Source organism: Myotis myotis, unplaced genomic scaffold (genome assembly GCF_014108235.1).
Source record: "Myotis myotis isolate mMyoMyo1 unplaced genomic scaffold, mMyoMyo1.p scaffold_m19_p_50, whole genome shotgun sequence".
Lineage (NCBI taxonomy): Eukaryota > Metazoa > Chordata > Mammalia > Chiroptera > Vespertilionidae > Myotis > Myotis myotis.
In genome coordinates this window covers 650,707-674,851 of record NW_023416358.1, presented here as the reverse complement: position 1 = coordinate 674,851, position 24,145 = coordinate 650,707, and the positions used below count along the sequence as shown (strand labels likewise).

At 59.6% G+C, this 24,145-nt stretch overlaps 1 protein-coding gene across 2 annotated transcripts; it reads left to right on the top strand.

Annotated features, from left to right (window-relative positions):
- Positions 1-1,002: 1,002 nt before the first annotated feature.
- On the top strand, positions 1,003-22,988 carry ASMTL (acetylserotonin O-methyltransferase like). Of its 2 annotated transcripts, none has more exons than XR_004967973.1 (13): positions 1,003-1,174; positions 4,595-4,726; positions 7,404-7,451; positions 8,567-8,631; positions 9,834-9,895; positions 11,198-11,306; positions 11,891-12,245; positions 13,596-13,758; positions 16,628-16,732; positions 17,933-18,065; positions 18,834-18,977; positions 21,026-21,148; positions 22,687-22,823. XR_004967973.1 is itself a non-coding variant. In XM_036311122.1 (13 exons), exons 1-13 carry the CDS (start codon positions 1,082-1,084, stop codon positions 22,905-22,907), a joined length of 1,833 nt encoding a protein of 610 aa, XP_036167015.1. In that variant the 5' UTR covers positions 1,003-1,081; the 3' UTR covers positions 22,908-22,988. The 2 variants fall into 2 exon arrangements, 1 of the variants encoding a protein (XP_036167015.1); XM_036311122.1 differs by having other exon boundaries at positions 16,548-16,732; positions 22,687-22,988.
- The last annotated feature ends 1,157 nt before the right edge of the window (positions 22,989-24,145 follow it).

The following is a 24,145-nucleotide window of genomic DNA, read 5'->3' as shown; positions in this document are numbered from 1 at the left end:
CCACCGTGCCCTCAGGGACCCCCATCTCCACGCTCTATTGCCCCCTCAGGGACCCCTATCTCTGCTCCCGATCGCGTCCTCAGGGACCCCCCTCTCCTTGTCCCTCCGCGCCCTTAGGAATCTCCCCATTTCCGTGCTCCCATCGGGCCCGCAGGGAACCTCTTTGCATCACAAGGACCCCCATCTCCGCGCCCCGATCACGCCCGCGGGGACCCCCCCTCTCCACGCCCCCACCGCGCCCTTAGGGATCCTCCCTCCCATTTCTGTGCCCCCATCGGGTCCGCAGGGAACCTCTCCCGAGTCACAAGGACCCCCCTTCCCTGCGCCCCGACTCATGGCCCACAGGGACCCCGCGATGTGGAGGTCTGGGGGTCGGGGGAACCTTTCCCCGCCCGTGCCCAGCTCGCCTCCAAACGGCCCCGCGGGGGCGGGGTCAGAGATGGGGGAGGAGCTTCTTTAGGGGCGGGTACAGGAAAGTATTTGGTTCAGAACAGGGGGCGTGGTCACGGCGGAGGTGGGCGGGGCCTTGCGTACGTACCTCTGGTGGGCGGGACCTGCCCAGACGCTGTGCCCCCAGACCTGCAAGGGGAGATTCGTCAGGGGCGGGGCCTCGGTGGTGTGGGCGTGGCCACGTTCAGAGCCGGGTTTGCGTAGGGGCAGGGCCTGTCGTACGTGCCTCCGGTAGGCGTGGCTTGCCTTGAATCTGTGCCCAGCAAACCTGCAAGTGGAGATTCGTCAGGGGCGGGGCCTCGGTGGTGTGGGCGTGGCCACGTTCAGAGAGGGGTTTGCGTAGGGGCAGGGCCTGTCCTACGTGCCTCCGGTGGGCGGGGCCTGCCCAGACGCTGTGCTTTGCAGACCTGCAAGTAGAGATTCGTTAGGGGCGGGGCCAGGCGTACGTGCCTCCGGTGGGCGGGGCCGCGTCCAGAGCGGGGCTTTACGTAGGGGCGGGGCTTGGTGTACGTGCCTCTGGTGGGCGGGGCCACCTTAAAAGCCCCGCGGCGCAGGCCCAGAGCCGGCGTTCGGGGCGGCGTCCGGCGTTGGAAGGTGGTGTCCGGGGCTGCGCGGCTCGGGGCGGGGCGCCATGGTCCTCTACCCGGTGATCCGGAGGCTGCGGAACAAGCGCGTGGTGCTGGCCAGCGCCTCCCCGCGCCGCCAGGAGATCCTCAGCACCGCGGTGAGCCGAGCGCGGGAGGGGTGGGGCCCGGGCGGCCGGGGGGCTGGGGCCGGGGCCTGGGGGCCGGGGACGGGGCCGGGTCTGTAGGTGAGGCCTGGGGACCGGAGCCTAGTGCGCGGGCAACCCGGTGACCAAGGAACCAGGGACCAGGGGACTCGGTGACCATGGAGCCCAGTGCACCTGGGGCCTGGTGATGGGAGGGGGGCCCAGGGAGCAGGACATCTAGTGACCAGAGGACCCAGGGATCAGGGGACCCAGTGACCACGGGACCCAGTGACCAGGGGACCCAGGGAGCAGGACATCTAGTGACCAGAGGACCCAGGGATCAGGGGACCCAGTGACCACGGGACCCAGTGACCAGGGGACCCAGGGAGCAGGACATCTAGTGACCAGAGGACCCAGGGATCAGGGGACCCAGTGAGCAGGGGGCCCAGTGACCAGGGGATCCAGGGACCAGGGGGCCCAGTGAGCAGGGGGCCCAGAGACCAGGGGGCCCAGGGACCAGGGGGCCCAGGGAGCAGGGGGCCCAGGGAGCAGGGGGCCCAGTGACCAGGGGACCCAGTGACCAGGGGGCCCAGTGACCAGGGGATCCAGGGACCAGGGGGCCCAGTGACCAGGGGATCCAGGGATCAGGGGGCCCAGGGACCAGGGGACCCAGGGACCAGGGGGCCCAGTGACCAGGGGATCCAGGGACCAGGGGGCCCAGTGACCAGGGGACCCAGGGACCAGGGGGCCCAGTGACCAGGGGACCCAGGGACCAGGGGCCCCAGTGACCAGGGGACCCAGGGACCAGGGGGCCCAGTGACCAGGGGATCCAGGGACCAGGGGGCCCAGGGACCAGGGGACCCAGGGACCAGGGGGCCCAGTGACCAGGGGATCCAGGGACCAGGGGGCCCAGTGACCAGGGGACCCAGGGACCAGGGGACCCAGGGAGCAGGAGATCCAGGGACCAGGGGACCCAGTGACAGGGGACCCAGTGACCAGGGGGCCCAGTGACCAGGGGACCCAGGGACCAGGGGACCCAGGGAGCAGGAGATCCAGGGACCAGGGGACCCAGGGATCAGGGGACCCAGTGACAGGGGACCCAGTGACCAGGGGACCCAGTGACCAGTGGACCCAGTGACAGGGGACCCAGTGACCAGTGGACCCAGTGACAGGGGACCCAGGGACCAGGGGGCCCAGGGACCAGGGGACCCAGGGATCAGGGGACCCAGTGACAGGGGACCCAGGGATCAGGGGACCCAGTGACAGGGGACCCAGTGACCAGGGGGCCCAGGGAGCAGGAGATCTAGTGGCCAGGGGACCCAGTGACAGGGGACCCAGTGACCAGGGGACCCAGTGACAGGGGACCCAGTGACCAGGCAGCCCAGTGACCAGAGGCCTGGTGACCAGGGGCCTGGTGATGGGGGGGGGGGGGCCAGTGACCAGCAGATCTGGTGGCCGGGGCGCCTGGTGACTGGGCCACCTCCTGACCCTGGGCCTGGTGCCAGGAGGGCGTCCTGTGGCCTAGTGACCAGGGAGCCTGTGGACCGGGGGACCCCGTGCCCAGGAGGGTCAGTGACCCCGGAGCCGGTGGCCGGGATGGAGGGCCAAAGTCTCCGGCCGGGCGACGGGGCCCGGGGGGGCGGCTGGAGGCTCCCGGGACAGGGTGCGAGGTCAGTGTCTCCAGGTGAGTCCTCGGGCCCAGGGCTGCAGTGACCGGGGTCGTGCAGGCCATCCGGCCTCGGGGGTCCCGGTCTGCAGGCGGGGGACGCAGGGGTGTCCATGGCCAGCCTGGAGGTCCGGTGGCCGAGTGCCCACCGGCCGGGGGCGTGGCAGCCGAGTGCCCACCGGCCGGGGGCGTGGGGGCCGAGTGCCCACCGGCCGGGGGCGTGGGGGCCGAGTGCCCACCGGCCGGGGGCGTGGGGGCCGAGTGCCCACCGGCCGGGGGCGTGGGGGCCGAGTGCCCACCGGCCGGGGGCGTGGGGGCCGAGTGCCCACCGGCCGGGGGCGTGGGGGCCGCGTGCCCACCGGCCGGCGGCGTGGGGGCGTGGGGGCCGAGTGCCCACCGGCCGGGGGCGTGGGGGCCGACTGCCCACCGGCCGGGGGCGTGGGGGCCGAGTGCCCACCGGCCGGGGCTGTGGCGGCCGAGTGCCCACCGGCCGGGGCTGTGGCGGCCGAGTGCCCACTGGCCGGGGGCGAGGCGGGCGGCAGGCCAAGCCGGGTCCGTGTGCCAGTCCCCTTCCTGCCGGTGGCCAGGCGGGCGCTCTGCCCGGGACGGCGAGTTTACTTACCCTCGGGGGTCAAGGCCCACGCTCCCTGCCCCTCCGTGTCCATCGCTGGGGCCCCCCTCCTGCAGGGACCGCCCCCTCGGGGGCAACATGGACAAAGACACACGGGGAGCCCTGGCCGGTGTGGCTCAGTGGGTAGAACATAGGCCTGCGGACGGAAGGGTCCTGGGTTCGATTTCCGGTCAGGGCACAGGCCCGGGTTGCAGGCTGGATCCCCAGTGGGGGGCGTGCAGGGGGCGGCCGATCCAGGATTCTCTCCCATCGTGGATGTTTCTCTCTCTCTCCCTTCATCTCTGACATCAATAAATATATATTTTTTTTAAAAAAAATAGAAGACGTAGTTTCCCTTCACACAGCTATTTTTTTAATTTAATTTTATTCATTTAGGCTATTTTTTAAATATAATTCTTTATTGTTGAACGTGTTACATATGTTCCCCCTCTTCCCCCCATTGACTTCTCATTTTATTATTTTACTATTTTTATTTGGCGTTATTACTTTTAATTTTTTATTTTATTTTTTTATTCATTTTATAGATTTCAGAGAGGAAGGGAGAGGGAGACAGAGAGAAACCTCAATGATGAGAGAGAATCAGGGACTGGCCGCCTCCTGCACGCCCCCGACTGGGGATCGAGCCCGCACCCCGGGCCTGTGCCCTGACCGGGAATCGAACCCGGGACCCTTCCGTCCGCAGGCCGACGCTCTATCCACTGAGCCACACCGGCCAGGGCTCATACAGCCTTTTCGTTTAATTTAATTTAATTGATTATGTTATTTTATTTATTTTGTTTAATGTTATTATTTTACTTTCTTATTTTATTTACTTTATTTTTTTCCAGTTTTATTTTATCTCATTCTGCTGCATTTCTGGCGGGAAGACTATTTCCAGCCGCTCGGCCCCTGTGGGGGGAGGCCCCGGCCTTGGGGTCCCCGGGGAGCCCTTTGACCCGGGGCGCCGGCTGCCCGGCAGCTGCGTCAGTGCCACGCGTGACGTCCGTGGGCCTGACCGTCCGGGGCAGCGGCGGCCGGGGCGGGCAGTGGGTGAAAGTTCAGCCATCGGGAAAAGGCCGCGCGTCTGGGGGACCCCCCCCCCCGCTCTGTCCACGTCCTGGCTTCCTCGAACCCCGGCCCCCCTCTTCTGCGGTTGCAGGGTCTCAGGTTCGAGGTGGTGCCCTCCCGGTTTAAGGAGAAGCTGAACAAAGCCTCGTTCCCCACGCCGTACGCCTACGCCATCGAGACCGCCAAGCAGAAGGCGCTGGACGTGGCCCGGCGGATGCACCAGGCGAGGGGCTCCCGTCGGCCGCGGGGGGCGGGGGGGGGGGGGGGGGGGGGGGGGGGGGGGGATGGGGAGGGTCTCTGGCCGGACCGGGAGGGAGGGGGAGGAGGATTCAGGCTTTGTTGTATTTGTCATTATTACTGAAATATTTTGGTTAGGAGCATTTTATTTTATTTCTATTAAAAATGTATATATTTCATTTTTAAATATATTTTATTGATTTTTCACAGAGAGAAAGGGAGAGGGATAGAGTTAGAAACATCGATGAGAGAGAAACATCGATCAGCCGCCTCCTGCACGCCCCCCACTGGGGATGTGCCCGCAACCCAGGTACATGCCCTTGACCGGAATCGAACCCGGGACCCTTGAGTCCGCAGGCCAGCGCTTTATCCACTGAGCCAAACTGGTTAGGGCTATATTTTAAATTTATTTTTATTTTTCATAAGATTTCACTTATTTATTTTTTTGTCCATCCTCACCTGAGGATATTTTTCCATTGATTTTTAGGGCGAGTGGAAGAGAGAGGGAGAGACAGAGAAACGTCGATGTGAGAGAGAGAGAGACATTGATCGGTTGCCTCCTGCACGCGCCCCGACCAGGGCCAGGGAGGAGCCTGCAACCGAGGTACGTGCCCTTTGATGGGGAATCGAACCCGGGACCCTTCAGTTTGCAGGCTGGCGCTCTATCCACTGAGCCACACTGGCTAGGGCTCAATCACTGATCTCTCCCCCTCCCCCTTTCCGCTCTCTCTACAATCATTAAAAACATACTTTTAAGAGGTAAAATGAGAATAGTTGCCCTTCATAGTACGCAGTTAATGCAGTTTATTCATTGCTCAGTGTCGCCCCGCAGTAAACAATCATTCTTCTACCAGAGGCCGGTGCACGAATTCCTGCACAGGTTGGGGGTCCAGCCGGCCGCCCCAAGGGGCCGCGGGTGGTTGGCGGCCGGCCCGCCCCCGGGTCGAACTCGCGGTCGAGGGGACACTTTCCTGTTAGCCTCTTGTCAGACAGCGTGACCCTCACGCACTGGAGCTGCTCTGTGACTTTGCACTAAGCCGCTGCCATTAACGGAACAGTTTCCCGTCCGACAAGGAGATGGTGTAGCCTGTCTGTTAGGGTGTTCCCAGGTGATACGCGATTGTAAGTAAGGCGACGTTTACAGTACAGGATGGCGACGGCTTGTCCGCCGCTTTGTCAGTGAACAACATACTGTCGTGATTTACGGTGTCCCTTAGGATAAAGACTTAACACACTTTGTCTGTTACCTTGTTGTGCATCACATGCCATCGTAACTAACCACGTCACATGTGATAAGGCACTAAGATAGGTTGTCTATGACTTTGTTGCTATATAATGTGCTATCGTAACTCATGGTATCATTTACTGTAAAAATTAATATAGCCCTGGCCGGGGTGGCTCAGTGGATAGAGCGCCGGCCTTCGGACTGAAGGGTCCGGGTTTGATTCCCGGTCAGGACACAGGCCCGGGTTGTGGGCTCGATCCCCAGTAGGGGGCGTGCAGGAGGCAGGCGATCCATGATTCTCTCTCACCATGGATATTTCTCTCTCTCCCTCTCCCCCTTCCTCTCTGAAATCAATAAAAATACATTTAAAAAAAAAGAACGTAGCTCATCTATTATAACCTACTATTGTAATTAATAGTATCGTTTATATAACCTAGATGATGAATCAGCTTGTTACTGTGCAGGAAGCCAGGGCCATGAACACGACAGTATCGTTATAGAGATCGGTGTAACACCTGTTTCTCTGTGTCACTACGCAACATCCTGTTGTAGTGAATATAATCATGTCCTTCACAACATGGAGTTCATGTAGCTTATCACTGCGTATATAATACTATCCTATTGCAATTAATAGATAAATGCATTGTAGCTAGTGCTACAGGGACTCGTATAAACGAATGCCTATTTTTATTTATTTATTTTTTAAAAAATATATTTTATTGATTTTTCACAGAGAGGAAGGGAGAGGGATAGAGAGTTAGAAACATCGATGAGAGAGAAACATCGATCAGCTGCCTCCTGCACACCCCCCACTGGGGATGTGCCCGCAACCAGGTACATGCCCTTGACCGGAATCGAACCCAGGACCCTTCAGTCTGCAGGCCGACGCTCTATCCACTGAGCCACACCGGTTAGGGCCAAATGCCTATTTTTAAAAAAGATAATTTTATTGATTTCAGAGAGGAAAGCAGAGAGAGAGAGAAATATCCATGATGAGAGGGAATCACAGACCGGCCGCCTCCTGCACGCCCCTACTGGGGATGGAGCCTGTAACCCGGGCATGTGCCCTTGACCAGGAATCGAACCCGGGACCCTTCGGTCCGCAGGCCGATGCACTGTCCACTGAGCCACCCCGGCCGGGTGACATGCGTTGTTTTTAAAGCTGAGTTTGGGCCTAGGTAGTGTGGCTCAGTGGATAGAGCCTCGGCCTGCAGACCAAAGGGTCCCGGGTTCGATTCCTGATCAAGGCCACAGACCTCGGTGGAAGGCTCCTCCCCTCCCCGGGCCCTGGTCGGGGCGCGTGCAGGAGGCACCCCATCGATGTGTTTCTCTCTGTCTCTCCCTCTCTCTCCCGCTCCGTCTCCAAAAATCCATGGGCAGATCCTCGGGTGAGGGTTAAGAAGCAATGAAAATAAAGCCGGGTTTGTGTTTCTTGCAGAAAGACCTCCGGGCCCCCGACATCGTCATTGGAGCCGACACCATCGTGGTGAGTCCCGCTCCTGGCCGCCCTCCGGGGGGTTGCCCGTCCGGGTCACCCAGTCGGGCGCGGGCTGCCCGCCCTCAGCAGCATGTGTCCCAGCCCGTCCTCCCGGCTCCCGGCACCCGGCCCCCGGCCCCCGGCTGGCTCCCGGCTCCCGGCCGCGTCACATCATCCGATCTCTGGCGTCGTCTGCACGTGGCTTCTCCCTCAGCGGGAGCCTGTGCCCCAATTTCCCTCGTTTTTTTCTTTTTACATATATATTTTTATTGACTTCAGAGAGGAAGGGAGAGGGAGAGAATCCCGGATCGGCCGCCTCCTGCACCCCCCTACTGGGGATGGAGTCCACAACCCGGGCCTGTGCCCTGACCGGGAATCGAACCCTGACCTCCTGGTTCCTAGGTTTGGGCTCAACCACTGAGCCACATCGGCTGGGCTCACCTTGAATTTTATTTATTTTTTATTAATCCTCACCTGGGCCTATTTTCCCATTGATTTTATTTTATTTTATTTATTTAATTTAATTTATTTTATTTTACTTATTATTTTATTTTATTTTATTTATTATTTTATTTTATTTATTTTATTTTTAATTTTATTTTATTTATTTTATTTATTTACTTTATTTTATTTTATTTTATCCTATTTTATTTATTTATCTTATTATTTTATTTTATTTTATTTTATTTTTTTCCCCATTGGTTTTTAGAGAGAGGGAGAGACAGAGAGAAACATCGATGTGAGAGAAACACACCGATGGGTTGCCTCCTGCACAGGGTCTGACCAGGGCCCGGGCCGGGGAGGAGCCTGCCACCGAGGTCCGTGCCCCTTGGCCGGAATCGAACCCGGGAACCTTGGGTCCGCAGGACGACGCTCTAGCCACTGAGCCACACCGGCCGGGGCCCCGTTGGTTTTCAGAGAGAGCGGGAGAAAAGGCAGAAGAGAGGCACATCCATGGGCTGCCCCGACCGGGAATCGAACCGTGACCTCCTGGGTCCTCGATCGATGCTCAAGCCACTGGGCCACCTCGAATTCTAAAAGGAACGTGCAGCCAGGGGACAGGGCCGCCTGCACAGGCCGGCTCGGGGCTGGACACGCCCGTCGCCCTCCGGTTTGTCTTGCAGACGCTGCAGGGGCTGATCTTGGAGAAGCCGGTGGACAAGCAGGATGCCTACAGCATGCTCTCCAGGTGGGCGCCATGGCGACCGCCTCCCGGGGACCAGCCCGCATCCCATGGAGCCAGGGACGCGGGGAGGGGCCGGGGCCCTTGTGGGGTCCCTTGGAGGCCCGACCCTGCACCCTGGAGCTTAGCCGTGTTCGTTCCCCCAAATGGGGCTGGAGCCGGGGTCCACGTGTCCATGACCTTCATCTCCGGTCCCTCCTCCCTCCTCCCTCCCCAGGGCCGCCTCCCCCTGACCCGATGTTTCTAACTCTCTATCCCTCTCCCTTCCTCTCTGTAAAAAATTAATAAAATATGTATTTTTAAAAAAAAAAAAGAAAGAAAAGCCCTGGCTGGTGTGGCTCAGTGGATAGAGCATCGGCCTGCAGACTCAAGGGTTCCAGGTTCAATTCCCGCCAAGGGCATGTGCCTGGGTTGCGGGCACATCCCCAGTGGGGGGCGTGCAGGAGGCAGCTTATCGATGTTTCTCTCTCATCGATGTTTCTAACTCTCTATCCCTCTCCCTTCCTCGCTGAAAAAAATAAAATATATTTTAAAAAAAATAAAGGAGGAAAGAAAGAAAAGAAATTGCCTGCTCAGGGCTGCCTCCCATCTGGGTCCCTCTTGCCCGCCCCCATCCCCCGTTCTGATGTTGGGGTCCATGTGCTCCCAGCTAACTGGGACCGGTGACCCCACACCTGTGTCCCCCTGAACCCATCTGTCTCTCCCTTTTTTTTAGTATCCTTTATTATTTTTATTACTTTTTTTATTTTACTTTATTTTTACTTTTTTAAAATATATGTTTATTGATTTCAGAGAGGAAGGGAGAGGGAGGGAGAGAGAGAAACATCCATGATGAGAGAATCAGGGACCGGCTGCCTCCTGCAGGCCCCCCACTGGGGATGGAGCCCACAACCCAGGCCTGTGCCCTTGACCGGGAATCGAACCCAGGACCCTTCAGTCCACAGGACAACGCTCTATCCACTGAGCCACACCGGCTTGATTTTTTTTTTTTTTTTCATAGAGAGAATGGAGAGGGGGAGAGACAGAGAGAGAGAAACATTGATGCGAGAGAGAGAGACATGGATTGGTTGCCTCCTGCACGCGCCCGGCCTGAGACCGGGGATCAAGCCCGCAACCCGGGTACACGCTCCAGACGGGAATCGAACCCGGGACCCTGCAGTCCGAGGCCCGGCGCTCCACCCACTGAGCCACACGGTCGTGTCTTGCAGGTTGAACGGGAAGGAACACAGTGTGTTCACAGGCGTCACCATCATCCAGTGCTCCTGCCGAGGTAACGCCGGCTCCACCCCTCCCCAGGCTCACGGCGGCGGGCCTGGGGACCCTCGGGAACCAGGGCCCGGGGCGGGGGGGCAGCTCGGGCACGACTCCCACCACGGCCCTGGGACCCCTGGATCTCAGACTTCCTGCCTCTCCCAGCTCCTGGGGCTCCAGGCCTCCCCGGCTGGTGGCCGCCTCCCTCCCTCCCGCCTCTGCCTCCCTCCGTCTCCACGTGGCTGCTCCCCTGTGTCTGCGTCTCCTCTTCTGTGGCCGACAAGGACCCTGTCCCTGGAGGGAGGCCCCCCCCCCCCCCCGACCCAGGACGGCCTCGTCTCCGACCCTTCACCCCGTCCCGTCTGCAAAGGCCCCGTTCCCAAACGGGTCCACTCACAGGCTCCGGGTAGACGGAGAATTCTGGGGGGACATCATATGCGCCTGGGTCGTGGCTCTGGGGGGCTCTCCTACGGAGGGGGACCCCGACCCGCAGCCACTGCGGCCGGGGCTCTTCTAACCCCACAGCCGGGGGCTGTCGGCCCCGGAAATGCCCCTCCACGAATTGTCACCGCAAAACACGGGCCGTCTCGTCCGCTGTGCCTGCCGGCTGCAGCTCTGTCGCCTTTCGGCTCATTTTGTTTGTGTGTTTCCCCTAATTCCCTTCGTTTTTTTATTTTGTTTTTTTTTATTTTTATTTTTAAATATATTTCTTTTATTGATTTCAGAGAGGAAGGGAGAGGGAGACAGAAACATCCACAATGAGAGAGAATCACTGATTGGCGGCCTCCTGCACGCCCCCCAGGGGGGATGGAGCCTGCAACCCAGGCAGGTGCCCTCGGCCGGAATTGAACCTGGGACCCAGGCTGACGCTCTATCCACTGAGCCACACCAACTAGGGCTCTTTGTTTTTTGAAAAAAAAAAAAAATTTTTTTATTGATTTCAGAGAGGAAGGGAGAGGGAGACAGAAACATCCACAATGAGAGAGAATCGTGGACCAGCCGCCTCCTGCACACACACCCCCCACACACACACTGGGGGTGGAGCCCGCAACCCGGGCCTGTGCCCTTGACCGGGAATCGAACCCAGGACCTCCTGGTTCATTGGTCGAGGCTCAGCCACGGAGCCACGCCGGCCGGGCTGTTTCCTCTAATTTTCTTTTAATCTTTCCCTCTACGTTGAACCTTTTCCTCTGCATTCATGACCTACATCTGAGCTGCACGCATCACTGGGGCGACGCCCCCCCCTCCCCCCCAGGCGGCGACACAAACTGGGGGACGCGGGGGCGACGCGTGTCCGACCGCGGACCTCTTGTCCCCGCAGACAGCCGGCTGGACATGGAGATCTCGGAATTCCACGAGGAGACGCTGGTGAAGTTCTCGCAGCTGTCGGAGGAGCTGCTGTGGGATTACATCCACAGCGGGGAGCCCATGTGAGTGTCCCCGCCAGGGCCGGGCCGGGGCTGCATTCACTCCCCAGGGCCCAGGCTCAGGGAGAGAGTCCACACCAACCTGCCTTTTATTCTTTTTGGATTTATGTTTTACAAATTTTTTTTTTTTTTTTAGTATTTTTTATTGATTTGAGAGAGGAAGGGAGAGAGAGAAACATCCATGAGGAGAGAGAATCATGTACCGGCCGCCTCCTGCACACCCCCCACTGGGGATGGAGCCTGCAACCCGGGCCTGTGCCCTGGACCTGAATCGAACCCGGGACCCTTCGATCCGCAGGCCGATGCTCTATCCACTGACCTAAACCCACCTGGGCTTAAAAATATATTTTTATTGATTCAGAGAGAGGAAGAGGAAGAGAGAGAGAGAAACATCCATGATGAGAGAGAATCATGGACTGGCTGCCTCCTGCACGCCCCCTACTGGGGATCGAGCCGGCAACCCGGGCATGTGCCCTTGACTGGGACTCGAACCCTGACCTCTGGTTCCTAGGTCGAAGCTCCACCACTGAGCCACACCGGCCAGGCCCCTGCCCTGTGTCTTATCATCCCTCCCGCCCCCCACTCAGGGACAAGGCCGGCGGTTACGGGATCCAGGCGCTGGGCGGGATGCTGGTGGAGTACGTCCACGGAGACTTCCTCAACGTCGTGGGCTTCCCCCTGAACCACTTCTGCAAGAAGCTGGCGGAGCTGTACCTCACGCGGCCCAACGAGGACCTGCCGCCGGCCGAGCACGACTCCATCCCCGCCGTCGACACCTTCGAGAACCTCAGCGACGCGGAGGGCCGCGGCCAGGGCGGGGCCCAGGGGCAGGCCGACCGGCCGCGGGCTCTGGGCCGGAAGAACTCGGTTCCTAGCAGGATGGTGGACAGCCTGCCCCCGACGCCCCTCCTGGAACTCCTGGACGGCTTCAAAGCATCCAAGGTACCTCCACGGCCACGCTGGGGCGGCCGAGACGGAGGACCACACACGGGGCTTCACAACAGAGATTCCTCCTGTCGATCCTGGAGACCGGGTGTCCCAGGGCCCTGCTCCCTCCTGTCGATCCTGGAGACGGGGTGTCCCAGGGCCCTGCTCCCTCCTTCCGATCCTGGAGACCGGGTGTCCCCAGGGCCCTGCTCCCTCCTGTCGATCCTGGAGACCGGGTGTCCCAGGGCCCTGCTCCCTCCTGTCCATCCGGGAGACCGGGTGTCCCCGGGCCCTGCTCCCTCCTGTCGATCCTGGAGACCGGGTGTCCCCAGGGCCCTGCTCCCTCCTGTCGATCCTGGAGACCGGGTGTCCCAGGGCCCTGCTCCTCCTGTCCGTCCTGGAGACCGGGTGTCCCAGGGCCCTGCTCCCTCCTGTCGATCCTGGAGACCGGGTGTCCCCGGGCCCTGCTCCCTCCTGTCGATCCTGGAGACCACACCAGCCGGGCTCACTCATTTGCTCTAATCTTGAGCAAACCTTGTACCAGCTGTAGCCTAAATCCTCTCTTTTATGATTGGATGGATGGATGGATAGTTGAAGGTATAGACAGATAGGGAGATGGATGGGTAGGTAGGTAGAAATAGTGGGTGGATGGATGGATGGATAATTAAAGGTATAAATGGATGGATGGATGGAGGATCGATGCATGGAGGATAATTAAAGGTGTGCATGGATGGATGGATGATGAATGGATAATTAAAGGTGTAGATGGATGGATGGATGGATAAATAGGTGGATGATTGGCTAGATGGGTACATGGATGGACAGATAGATAGGTGGATGGATGGATGGATGGATGGATGGATGGATGGATAATTAAAGGTGTAGATGGATGGATGGATGGATAAATAGGTGGATGATTGGCTAGATGGGTACATGGATGGACGGATAGATAGGTGGATGGATGGATGGATGGATAATTAAAGGTGTAGATGGATGGATGGATGATGGATGGGTGGATGGGTGGATGGATGGGTACATGTATGACGAATAGATAGGTAGATGGATGGATGGATGGATGGATAGGTAGATGGATAGATAGGTAGATGGATGGACGGATGGATAAATAGGTGGATGATTGGCTAGATGGGTACATGGATGGACGGATAGATAGGTGGATGGATGGATGGATGGATAAGTGAAGGTGTAGATGGATGGGTGGGTGGGTAGGTTGGTAGGTGGAAATGCTGGTGGATTGATGACTTCCCTCACCGTGACAGCCTTGCCCTCCGCCTTCGGGCCTGTGGGAGGGAAACATACCCGATAAGTCACACATCGAGCCTGACGGTCCCTGTTTTCCACGAACAGGCCCTGTTCACCGCCTGCAAGATGAAGGTGTTTGATCTGTTGCAAGACGAAGCGCCCCTGGGTGCCGCGGAGATTGCCCAGAGAATCGAGGCCTCCGAAGGCGGGACCGGGCGGCTGCTGGACGTGTGCGCGGCCCTGGGGTTGCTGGAGAAGACGGACAGAGGTGAGGGGATGGGTGTTTTGCCGAGAACCTTGGGAGGCGGGAGCCAGTCACTGAGTGAAGGGGAGACCCGACTGGCTGTCCCTGTGCCCTGGGAGCATGGCCGCTTCCTGGAGGGTGAGAGACAGGGATGGATGGAAGGAAGGACGTGTGTGTGTGTGTGTGTGTGTGTGTGTCCATGCACACGTGTGTGAGAAGAATGACTCTTATGGGTTCTGGTCTCACAGGGGCTGTAGCGGTCGGGGTTCTCCAGAGAAACAACCAATAGGATATATGTGTGTGCACAACATGGATGCTTATTTATTTAGACAGACAGCCAGATGACATGGAGGGGTGGAGAGATGACAGATAGTTGATAGATAGGGGAGAGATCGATATTGATAACAGAGATGATATATAGATGATAAGTGAACAGATAGATGATACATAGATAGATGACAGAGGATAGGGATAATGGATGGAAAAATGGACAAATGGGTGGGTGGGTGGGTGACTGGATGGATAGACGGATGGATGGATGGATGGATGGATAGTGGGAGGTGTAGATGGATGGATAGATGGACCGATGGATAGATAGATAGTAGATGACAGGTGAGATAAAAGGGTGGATGAGTGGGCGGATGGTAGCTGACATGAAAAAATGGATGGACGGATGGATAGAAGGTGGATGGATGGATAGATGGATGGATGGATAATTAAAGGTGTCGATGGATGGATGGAGAGATGGCTAGGTAGGTAAGTAAAAATAGTGGGTAGATGAATAGATACATAGTAGATGACAGATAAGATAAATGGATGGATGGATAGATAGGTAGGTGGATGGGTGGGTTGATAATTAAAGGTGTAGATGGATGGATGGATGGATGGATACATTGGTAGGTATAAATGGTGGGTAGATGGATAGATACATAATAAATGACAGATGAGAAAAATGGATGGATGGATGGTTGGTAGATGACAGATGAGATAAATGGATGGGTGGATAGTTGAAAGCGTAGATAAATGGGTTGATGGATGGGTAGATAGGTAGATAGAAATAGTGGGTAGATAGATGGATTAATAGTAGTGACAAATGAGATGGATGGATGGATTGATGGATAGTAGATGATAGATAAGATGGATGGATGGATGGATACATAGTAGATGACAGATAAGATAAATGAATGGATGGATGGATGGTTGGTAGATGACAGATGAGATAAATGGATGGATGGGTGGATGGACAGGTGGACGATAGATGACAGATGAGATGAATAAATGGATGGAGAGATGGATAGGTAGGTAAGTAGAAATAGTGGGTGGGTAGATAGATAGATATATAGTAGATGACAGATAAGATAAATTGATGGATGGATTGATGGATAGTAGATGACAGATGAGAAATGGATGGATGGATGGATGGATGGACCGACAGTAGATGACAGATGAGATAAATGGATGGATGGATGGATAAATAGTAGATGACAGATGAGATAAATGGATGAATGGATGGACGGACGGACAGTAGATGACAGATGAGATAAATGGATGGATGGATGGACGGACAGATGATAGATGACAGATGAGATATAAATAAATGGATGGAGGGATGGATGGAGGGATGGATGGATGGACAGATGACAGATGAGATAAATGGGTGGATGGGTGGATGGACGGACAGACAGTAGATGACAGATGAGATGGATGGATGGATGGGTGGATGGACGGATGGACATGACAGATGAGATATAAATAAATGGATGGAGGGATGGATGGACGGACGGACGGACGGACAGTAGATGACAGATGAGATGGATGGATGGATGGATGGACGGATGGACGGATGGACGGATGGACAGATGACAGATGAGATAAATGGATGGACGGACGGTAGATGACAGATGAGATGGATGGATGGGTGGATGGACGGATGGTCAGATGACAGATGAGATAAATGGATGGACGGACAGTAGATGACAGATGAGATGGATGGATGGATGGATGGGTGGATGGACGGACGGACAGTAGATGACAGATGAGATGGATGGACGGATGGACATGACAGATGAGATATAAATAAATGGATGGAGGGATGGATGGAGGGATGGATGGATGGACAGACATGACAGATGAGATGGATGGATGGATGGGTGGATGGACGGACAGACAGTAGATGACAGATGAGATGGATGGATGGATGGGTGGATGGACGGATGGACATGACAGATGAGATATAAATAAATGGATGGAGGGGTGGATGGACGGACGGACAGACGGACGGTAGATGACATGAGATATAAATAAATGGATGGATGGATGGGTGGATGGACGGACGGACAGTAGATGACAGATGAGATGGATGGATGGATGGATGGATGGGTGGATGGACGGATGGACAGATGACAGATGAGATAAATGGATGGACGGACGGACAGTAGATGACAGATGAGATGGATGGATGGATGGATGGGTGGATGGACGGATGGACAGATGACAGATGAGATAAATGGATGGACGGACGGACAGTAGATGACAGATGAGATGGATGGATGGATGGATGGATGGATGGACGGATGGACAGATGACAGATGAGATAAATGGATGGACGGACGGTAGATGACAGATGAGATATAAATAAATGGATGGAGGGGTGCGTGGGGGAGGGTGGATGGGAACGTGTTTGCTGGGTTGACCTGAACTCTCGGGCGCGGTCTCTGAGCAGGGGGCTCGGGATGGTGCCTGGGAAGTAGGAAGGGGGAGGGGGGGCGACATTCCCAGGCCCCGAGAGGCAGCCAGGTCCCCTGTCCCTTCAGGGTACAGCAACACCGAGCTGGCCAGCCTGTACCTGCCCTCGGGCGGCAAGTACTCCCTGCACCCCCTCATCGTCTACCAGGACGAGCACACCTGGGACTTCTTCACGGACCTGGAGTCCGCCGTCCGCGAGGGGACCAGCCGGCACCGCGGGGCCCAGGGGAGGACGGTGGACAGCCTGTTCCAGGTACCCCGGCGGGCCTTCCTCTCCCCGCACTGGCCGCCCCGAGGGCTAGTGTTGGGGGGCCCTGGGGCTCGGGTGCTGGCTGGGCCCGGCTCCAGGCGTTGGTGGGTGCCCGGTCCCGGAAGGAGGATCCCTCGGGAAGGGGCGCGGCAGACCGGGCGCCGTGGCTCCTGCGAGCAGTTCCCTTGTCGGGGAGCCCACAGTGTCCAGGCCCCTCGTGCCCCCCAGCCCCCCAGCCTCTCGGTCCAGAGAGCCTCGTCTGGGGGTGCCGTAGGACGCTGTGTGTGCTGTGGGGGCGTCCCGGCGAGGGCCGCGGTGTGCGGCCGCACGGACAGGACGGGGCTCCGGGGGGCGCGGCCGTTCCCAGCCGGGTTTGCGAGGCCGGAGCGCACGGGGGTCCGTCGGGTTCTGAGGGAGGGTGATGGAGCGCGCGGCCAAGCCGCCTGTGGGGCAGAGGGACAGACAGACGGGCGGGCGGACAGACAGGCTCGGGCCAGGGCAGGACGAGACAGACAGGGACAGAGACAGAGAGGGCCAGACAGACACACAGAGAGGGACAGACAGACACAGAAAGAAATTCACCAAGGGACACAGACAGATACAAGGGGACAGACAGAGGGACAGACAGGGACCCCGGGCAGAGGCTGAGGCTGGGGGAGCGCTCAGAACACGCCCTGTGAGCCCCGAGGGGGAGAGAGACAGACAGGGAGGGAGGGAGGCTGAGAATGAAAACGCAAAGCTGCCCTGAGCGCCCCCCGCCAGAGGTGCTGGCGAGGTGGGGGGCTGTCCCTCCATTGGCCCTGAGGAGAGCCTGCCCCGCCACACACACACTGCCCCAGGCCGCGGTGACGCTCAGGGGTGTTACCAGGCAGATTTGAATGGACTTGCCCTCTCCCCGGGACCACGACCCCACAGCCATGCTGAGCCCCTCCTCCCAGCCCAGCGCCCCACCCCGCGAGCCCCCAGCCCCCAGCTCCGGGGACATCGGGGCCAGGCCAGGCGGGGGTGCCTGCGTCCCCACAGCGGAAAGGAGGAGGGAAGGTGACAGCCCCACAGCTCTGCCTAAGGGTTTTCCCTGCGCCCGCCCCCCGCCCGCCCTTCCCCCCCCCCCCACCCCCCCCCACCCCCCAACCCCCGTCACCTGCACGCCCGCACCCACACCTCCCGCCCGCACGGCCCCGGCTGAGACCCTGCTCCGTTCAGGACCGCTTCTACCAGAGCCAGGACCGGAAGCTGCAGTTCCTGAGGGCCATGCACAGCCTCAGCAAGCTGACCGCCCGCCAGGTGGCCACGGCCTTCGACCTGTCTCGGTTCACCTCCGCCTGCGACCTGGGAGGTGGGTCCGCCCCGGGAACCGGGCCCACAGCCGGCCAGGCCCCGGCCTCCGCTTCCTTCCTTCCGTTTGTTCTATACCTGTTCGTGTGGGTCTCAGAGAGGAAGGGGGGGGAGAGAGAGAAACGTCCACGATGAGAGAGAACCAGGGACCGGCCGCCTCCTGCACGCCCCCCACTGGGGATCGAGCCCGCAATCCGGGCATGTGCCCTTGACCGGGACTTGAACCCGGGCCCCCTGGTTCCTAGGAGCCACCCGGCTGGCTGGACGGGGGGGAGGGGGGTGTCATGGGATCGGGGTCCCAAGACGACTCCTGAGCGGCCACCTTACATTCTCTCTTTTTTTGAGCATTTTTATGAGTTTATTTGACCCAAACTGACAACACAGGCTGGGAGGCAAGACCTCCATGGCCCGCCCCCCCCCCCCCCTTCCATTTTCCCCTCCCCTGCACACACCCCGTTCGGTGGCCCAGAGGGGCTGCTGTGGCACTGGCCATTGCATCTGCGTCCCCCGGCAGGAAGGAGAAGGGAAGGTGACGGCCCCCACGGCTCTGCCCTGAGGATTCCCCGGGCGCCGTGCCCGCCCGCACCCCCACCCCACACCCGGGTCACTCGCCAGCCTGCGTTGCTTTTTCCGCCGCTCACGGCGCCGGCCCCGACCCGCGGTTAGAGCCTTGGTTCTGCCGAGGCCGGACTGAGGAGCCTCACCGCGGGTGCCGGTGCCAGGACGGTCGGTCGGTGATGGAGTGTGTTTCTGCGTGTCCGTCCCGCAGGCTGCACGGGAACCCTCGCCCACGAGCTCGCCCGGGCGTACCCCGGCCTGAAGGTGACCGTGTTCGACCTCCCGGAGGTCCTCGAGGACGTCTCCGGGTTCCAGCCCGACCGCGCACGGGCTCCGCGGGTCAGCTTCGTGCCAGGTAAGGTCCCGCCGCCTCACGTCGGCTCAGCCCTGGGCCGACCGCGGGCACCGAGTGTGTCTGTGTGTGTGTGTGCAGGTGTGTGTGTCTGAGTGTGTGCAGCTGTGTCTGTCCGTGTGTCTGCAGGGGCATGTGCATGCTGCCTGTGTCTCTGAGCAGGTGGCGTGTGCACCCCCGTCTGTACACGGTCCCTCCGTGTCCATGAGCGATGGGTCCCACGACCCCCTCAGGGGCCACAATCCTCGGAGCTCCGGTCCCTCATGTAAAGTGCCCTCGCGTTCGCACAGAACGCCCACACCCTCCCGTGGACTGGAAAACAATGCTGTGCTGTGCAGGCAGCCTTCCTGGCCCGACCGCATGGTAACAATGTAACACTTGCTAATTCCGTGGCCCGACCGCATGGTAACAATGTAACACTTGCTAATTCCGTGGCCCGACCGCATGGTAACAATGTAACACTTGCTAATTCCGTGGCCGACCCATGGTAACAATGTAACACTTGCTAATTCCGTGGCCGACCACATGGCTACAATGTAACACTTGCTCACACTGTGGCCTGACCGCATGGTAACAATGTAACACTTGCTGATGCCGTGGCCCGACCGCATGGTAACAATGTAACACTTGCTAATTCCGTGGCCGACCACATGGTAACAATGTAACACTTGCTAATTCCATGGCCGACCACATGGTAACAATGTAACACTTGCTAATTCCGTGGCCCGACCACATGGTAACAATGTAACACTTGCTAATTCCGTGGCCCGACCGCATGGTAACAATGTAACACTTGCTAATTCCGTGTCCCGACCGCGTGGTAACAATGTAAGACTTGCTAATTCCGTGGCCGACCAAATGGTAACAATGTAATGCTAATTCCGTGTCCCGACCACGTGGTAACAATGTAACACTTGCTAATTCCGTGTCCCGACCGCGTGGTAACAATGTAAGACTTGCTAATTCCGTGGCCGACCAAATGGTAACAATGTAATGCTAATTCCGTGTCCCGACCACGTGGTAACAATGTAACACTTGCTAATTCCGTGGCCAACCACATGGCTACAATGTAACACTTGCTCACACTGTGGCCTGACCGCATGGTAACAATGTAACACTTGCTAACACCATGGCCCGACCACATGGTAACAATGTAAACACTTGCTAATTCCGTGTCCCGACCGCGTGGTAACAATGTAAGACTTGCTAATTCCGTGGCCGACCAAATGGTAACAATGTAATGCTAATTCCGTGTCCCGACCACTTGGTAACAATGTAACACTTGCTAATTCCGTGTCCCGACCGCGTGGTAACAATGTAAGACTTGCTAATTCCGTGGCCGACCAAATGGTAACAATGTAATGCTAATTCCGTGTCCCGACCGCGTGGTAACAATGTAACACTTGCTAATTCCGTGGCCGACCACATGGCTACAATGTAACACTTGCTCACACTGTGGCCTGACCGCATGGCTACAATGTAACACTTGCTGATGCCGTGGCAACCGTGTAACTTTTTCAAATAGGTTTTCCGGGTATTGGTTTTGTCCGGCCGGGAAAACAAACCACACAAAACCACGCAACTGGGCACCTTAAAATCCACATTCGTCCTCTCCGCCCTGGAGACCAGGCGTCTGAGGTCCAGGGGTCCCAGGGCCGATCCCTCTGGAGGCTCCAAGGAGGGTGCCCCCTGCGTCCCCCAGCTCCTGGGGCTCCAGGCCTCCCCGGGCTGGTGGCCGCCTCCCTCCCGCCTCCGCCTCCCTCTGTCTCTACGTGGCTGCTCCTCTGTGTCTGCGTCTCCTCTTCTGTGTCTCACGAGGACGCTGTCCCCGGAGGGAGGCCCCCCCGACCCAGGACGACCTCGTCTCCGAGCCTTCCCTCCATCCCGTCTGCAATGGCCCTGGTTCTGTTCCCAGGTCCAGGGTTAGGACGTGGACACGGCTTTTGGGGGCAGCAAACCCCACTACACGCAGCCCCCCTTTTGCATCTCAGTTCCCAGGGTGGTGCCTGGGTCCCTGACGGACTGGTCCCTGCATTTTGTCTTGAAACCAGGCGACTTTTTCCAAGACAGCCTCCCGGAGGCCGACCTGTACATCCTTTCCAGAATCCTCCGTGACTGGCCGGACGACAAGGCCCACGCGTTGCTGAGCCGGATCTCGGGCAGCTGCAAACCAGGTGAGACTGGGTGCCACACTTGCTTTTCTTAAAACCGTTGTCTTGTCTCTTTTTTAAAATATATTTTTATTGATGTCAGAGAGGAAGGGAGAGGGAGAGAGAGAAACATCTGTGATGAGAGAGAATCATGGACCGGCCGCCTCCTGCACGCCCCCCACTGGGGATGGAGCCCACAACCCGGGCCTGTGCCCTGGACCGGGACTCGAACCTGTGACCTCCCGGTTCCTAGGTCGACGCTGAACCACACACACACCGCTCAGAGCTCTCACTGACTCCCCACATCCTCAGAGCACGGGGAGCCGACAGACGTGCACATGTGCACACACTCACACAGAGACACACACAAACTCACACACGTGCATTCGCTGCTCAGAGTTGTCATACCGAGTCCCCACCCTCATCAGTGCACAGGAGGCAGACACACACACACACACGTGCGCACACACTTACACACACACTGTACTTCTTGGAGCCTTCACACCAAGTCCCTACATCATCGGTGCTCAGGAGGCACACAGACACTCGCACACTCAGACACACACACACACACACACACACTCGCCCACATACTCTCACATACATACACACACTCACACACACACACACTCGCCCCCCACACACACATACACACGCTCGTGCACACAGACACACATACACTCACACACACACACACACTCGCCCCCACACACACACTCGCACTCACACACTTGCACACACACTCACACACGCACACTCGCCCCCACACACACACTCGCACACACACACTCACACACTTGCACACACACTCGCACTCGCTCACACACACACACTCGCACACACACACTCACACACTTGCACACACACTCACACACACACACATATACACACTCGCGCACACACTTGCACACACACTCGCACTCGCTCACACACACACACTCGCACACACACTCTCACACTCTCACACACACACTCACACACACACACATATACACACTCGCGCACACTCACACACACACACTCGCACACTCGCACCCACTGCACTCCTCGGAGCTGGCGCTCGCCTCCCCCCCAGCTCACCCTCCTGTGCCCCGTGCGGGGCGGGTGCTCACCTGCTCCCAGCAGCTGGGGCCCAGGTTTCCCGCCTGCCCCCCCCCACCCCCCATGAGGCTCACGGAGGCTCCTCCCTACAGTGGGAATCCCTGTTCCCCACATGGTGAGCCCCTCGGGGAGCCCGTACAGGAACCCGTGGAGGGAGGACCAGGCACCCCCCACGCCCTGCTCCTGGGATTTCTGCCTCTTCACCCCTCATTTCTCTCTGTCTTCCTGCTCACTGTTTTTGTCTGCCCCTCTCCCTCCCTCTCTCCCTCCCTCCCTCCCTCCGTCTCCTGGTCCCCGGCCCAGCCAGCACTGTCCGCAGCCTGTCCCCTATGCTTCTAACCTCGGTCCCCGGTCCCCATCAGCGTGGACACCCCCCCAGGACCTCCACACCCCCAGCCCCCCAACTCCCACCCCCGCCCCTGCGCTGGGCCAGGACCCCAGCGGCTGCTCTTGTGCCGCAGGCGGCTGCCTGCTGGTGGCAGAGACGGTGCTGGACGAGCAGAAGCGGGCGGCGCGGCCGGGGCTGCTGCAGTCGCTGGACCTGCTGGTGCAGTCGTGGGGCCGGGAGCGCAGCCTGGGCGAGTACGGGCGCCTGCTGCAGGCCCACGGCTTCGAGATCGTGGGGGCCGCGCGCACGGGGACCATCGTGGACGTCATCCTGGCCACGCGCACCACACCCTGAGCCCCCCGCCAGCCTGTCCTGAGCCCCCCCAGCCTGCCCTGAGCCCCCCAGCCTGCCCTGAGCCCCCCCAGCTTTCCCTGAGTTCCCCCAGCCTGCCCTGAGCCCCCCAGCCTTTCCTGAGCCCCCCCAGCCTGCCCTGTGCCCCCCTCAGCCTGCCCTGAGCCCCCCAGCCTGCCCTGAGCCCCCCCAGCCTGCCCTGAGCCCCCCAGCCTGCCCTGAGCCCCCCCAGCCTGCCCTTAGCCCCCCCAGCCTGCCCTGAGCCCCCCAGCCTGCCCTTAGCCCCCCCATCCTGCCCTGAGTTCCCCCAGCCTGCCCTGAGCCCCCCAGTCTGCCCTGAGTTCCCCCAGCCTGCCCTGAGCCCCCCAGCCTGCCCTGAGCCCCCCCAGCCTGCCCTCAGCCCCCCCCAGCCTGCCCTTAGCCCCCCCATCCTGCCCTGAGTTCCCCCAGCCTGCCCTGAGCCCCCCAGCCTGCCCTGAGTTCCCCCAGCCTGCCCTGAGCCCCCCAGCCTGCCCTGAGCCGCCCCCAGTCTGCCCTGAGGCCCCCCCCAGCCTGCCCTGAGCCACCCAGCCTGCCCTGAGTTCCCCCAGCCTGCCCTGAGCCCCCCAGCCTGCCCTGAGCCGCCCCCAGCCTGCCCTGAGCCGCCCCCAGCCTGCCCTGAGCCCCCCCCAGCCTGCCCTGAGCCCCCCCAGCCTGCCCTGAGCCCCCGAGCCTGCCCTGAGCCCCCCAGCCTGCCCTGAGCCCCCCCCAGCCTGCCCTGAGCCCCCCAGCCTGCCCTTAGCCCCCCCAGCCTGCCCTGAGCCCCCCAGCCTGCCCTGAGCCCCCCCAGCTTTCCCTGAGTTCCCCCAGCCTGCCCTGAGCCCCCCAGCCTTTCCTGAGCCCCCCCAGCCTGCCCTGTGCCCCCCTCAGCCTGCCCTGAGCCCCCCAGCCTGCCCTGAGCCCCCCCAGCCTGCCCTGAGCCCCCCAGCCTGCCCTGAGCCCCCCCAGCCTGCCCTTAGCCCCCCCAGCCTGCCCTGAGCCCCCCAGCCTGCCCTTAGCCCCCCCATCCTGCCCTGAGTTCCCCCAGCCTGCCCTGAGCCCCCCAGTCTGCCCTGAGTTCCCCCAGCCTGCCCTGAGCCCCCCAGCCTGCCCTGAGCCCCCCCAGCCTGCCCTCAGCCCCCCCCAGCCTGCCCTTAGCCCCCCCATCCTGCCCTGAGTTCCCCCAGCCTGCCCTGAGCCCCCCAGCCTGCCCTGAGTTCCCC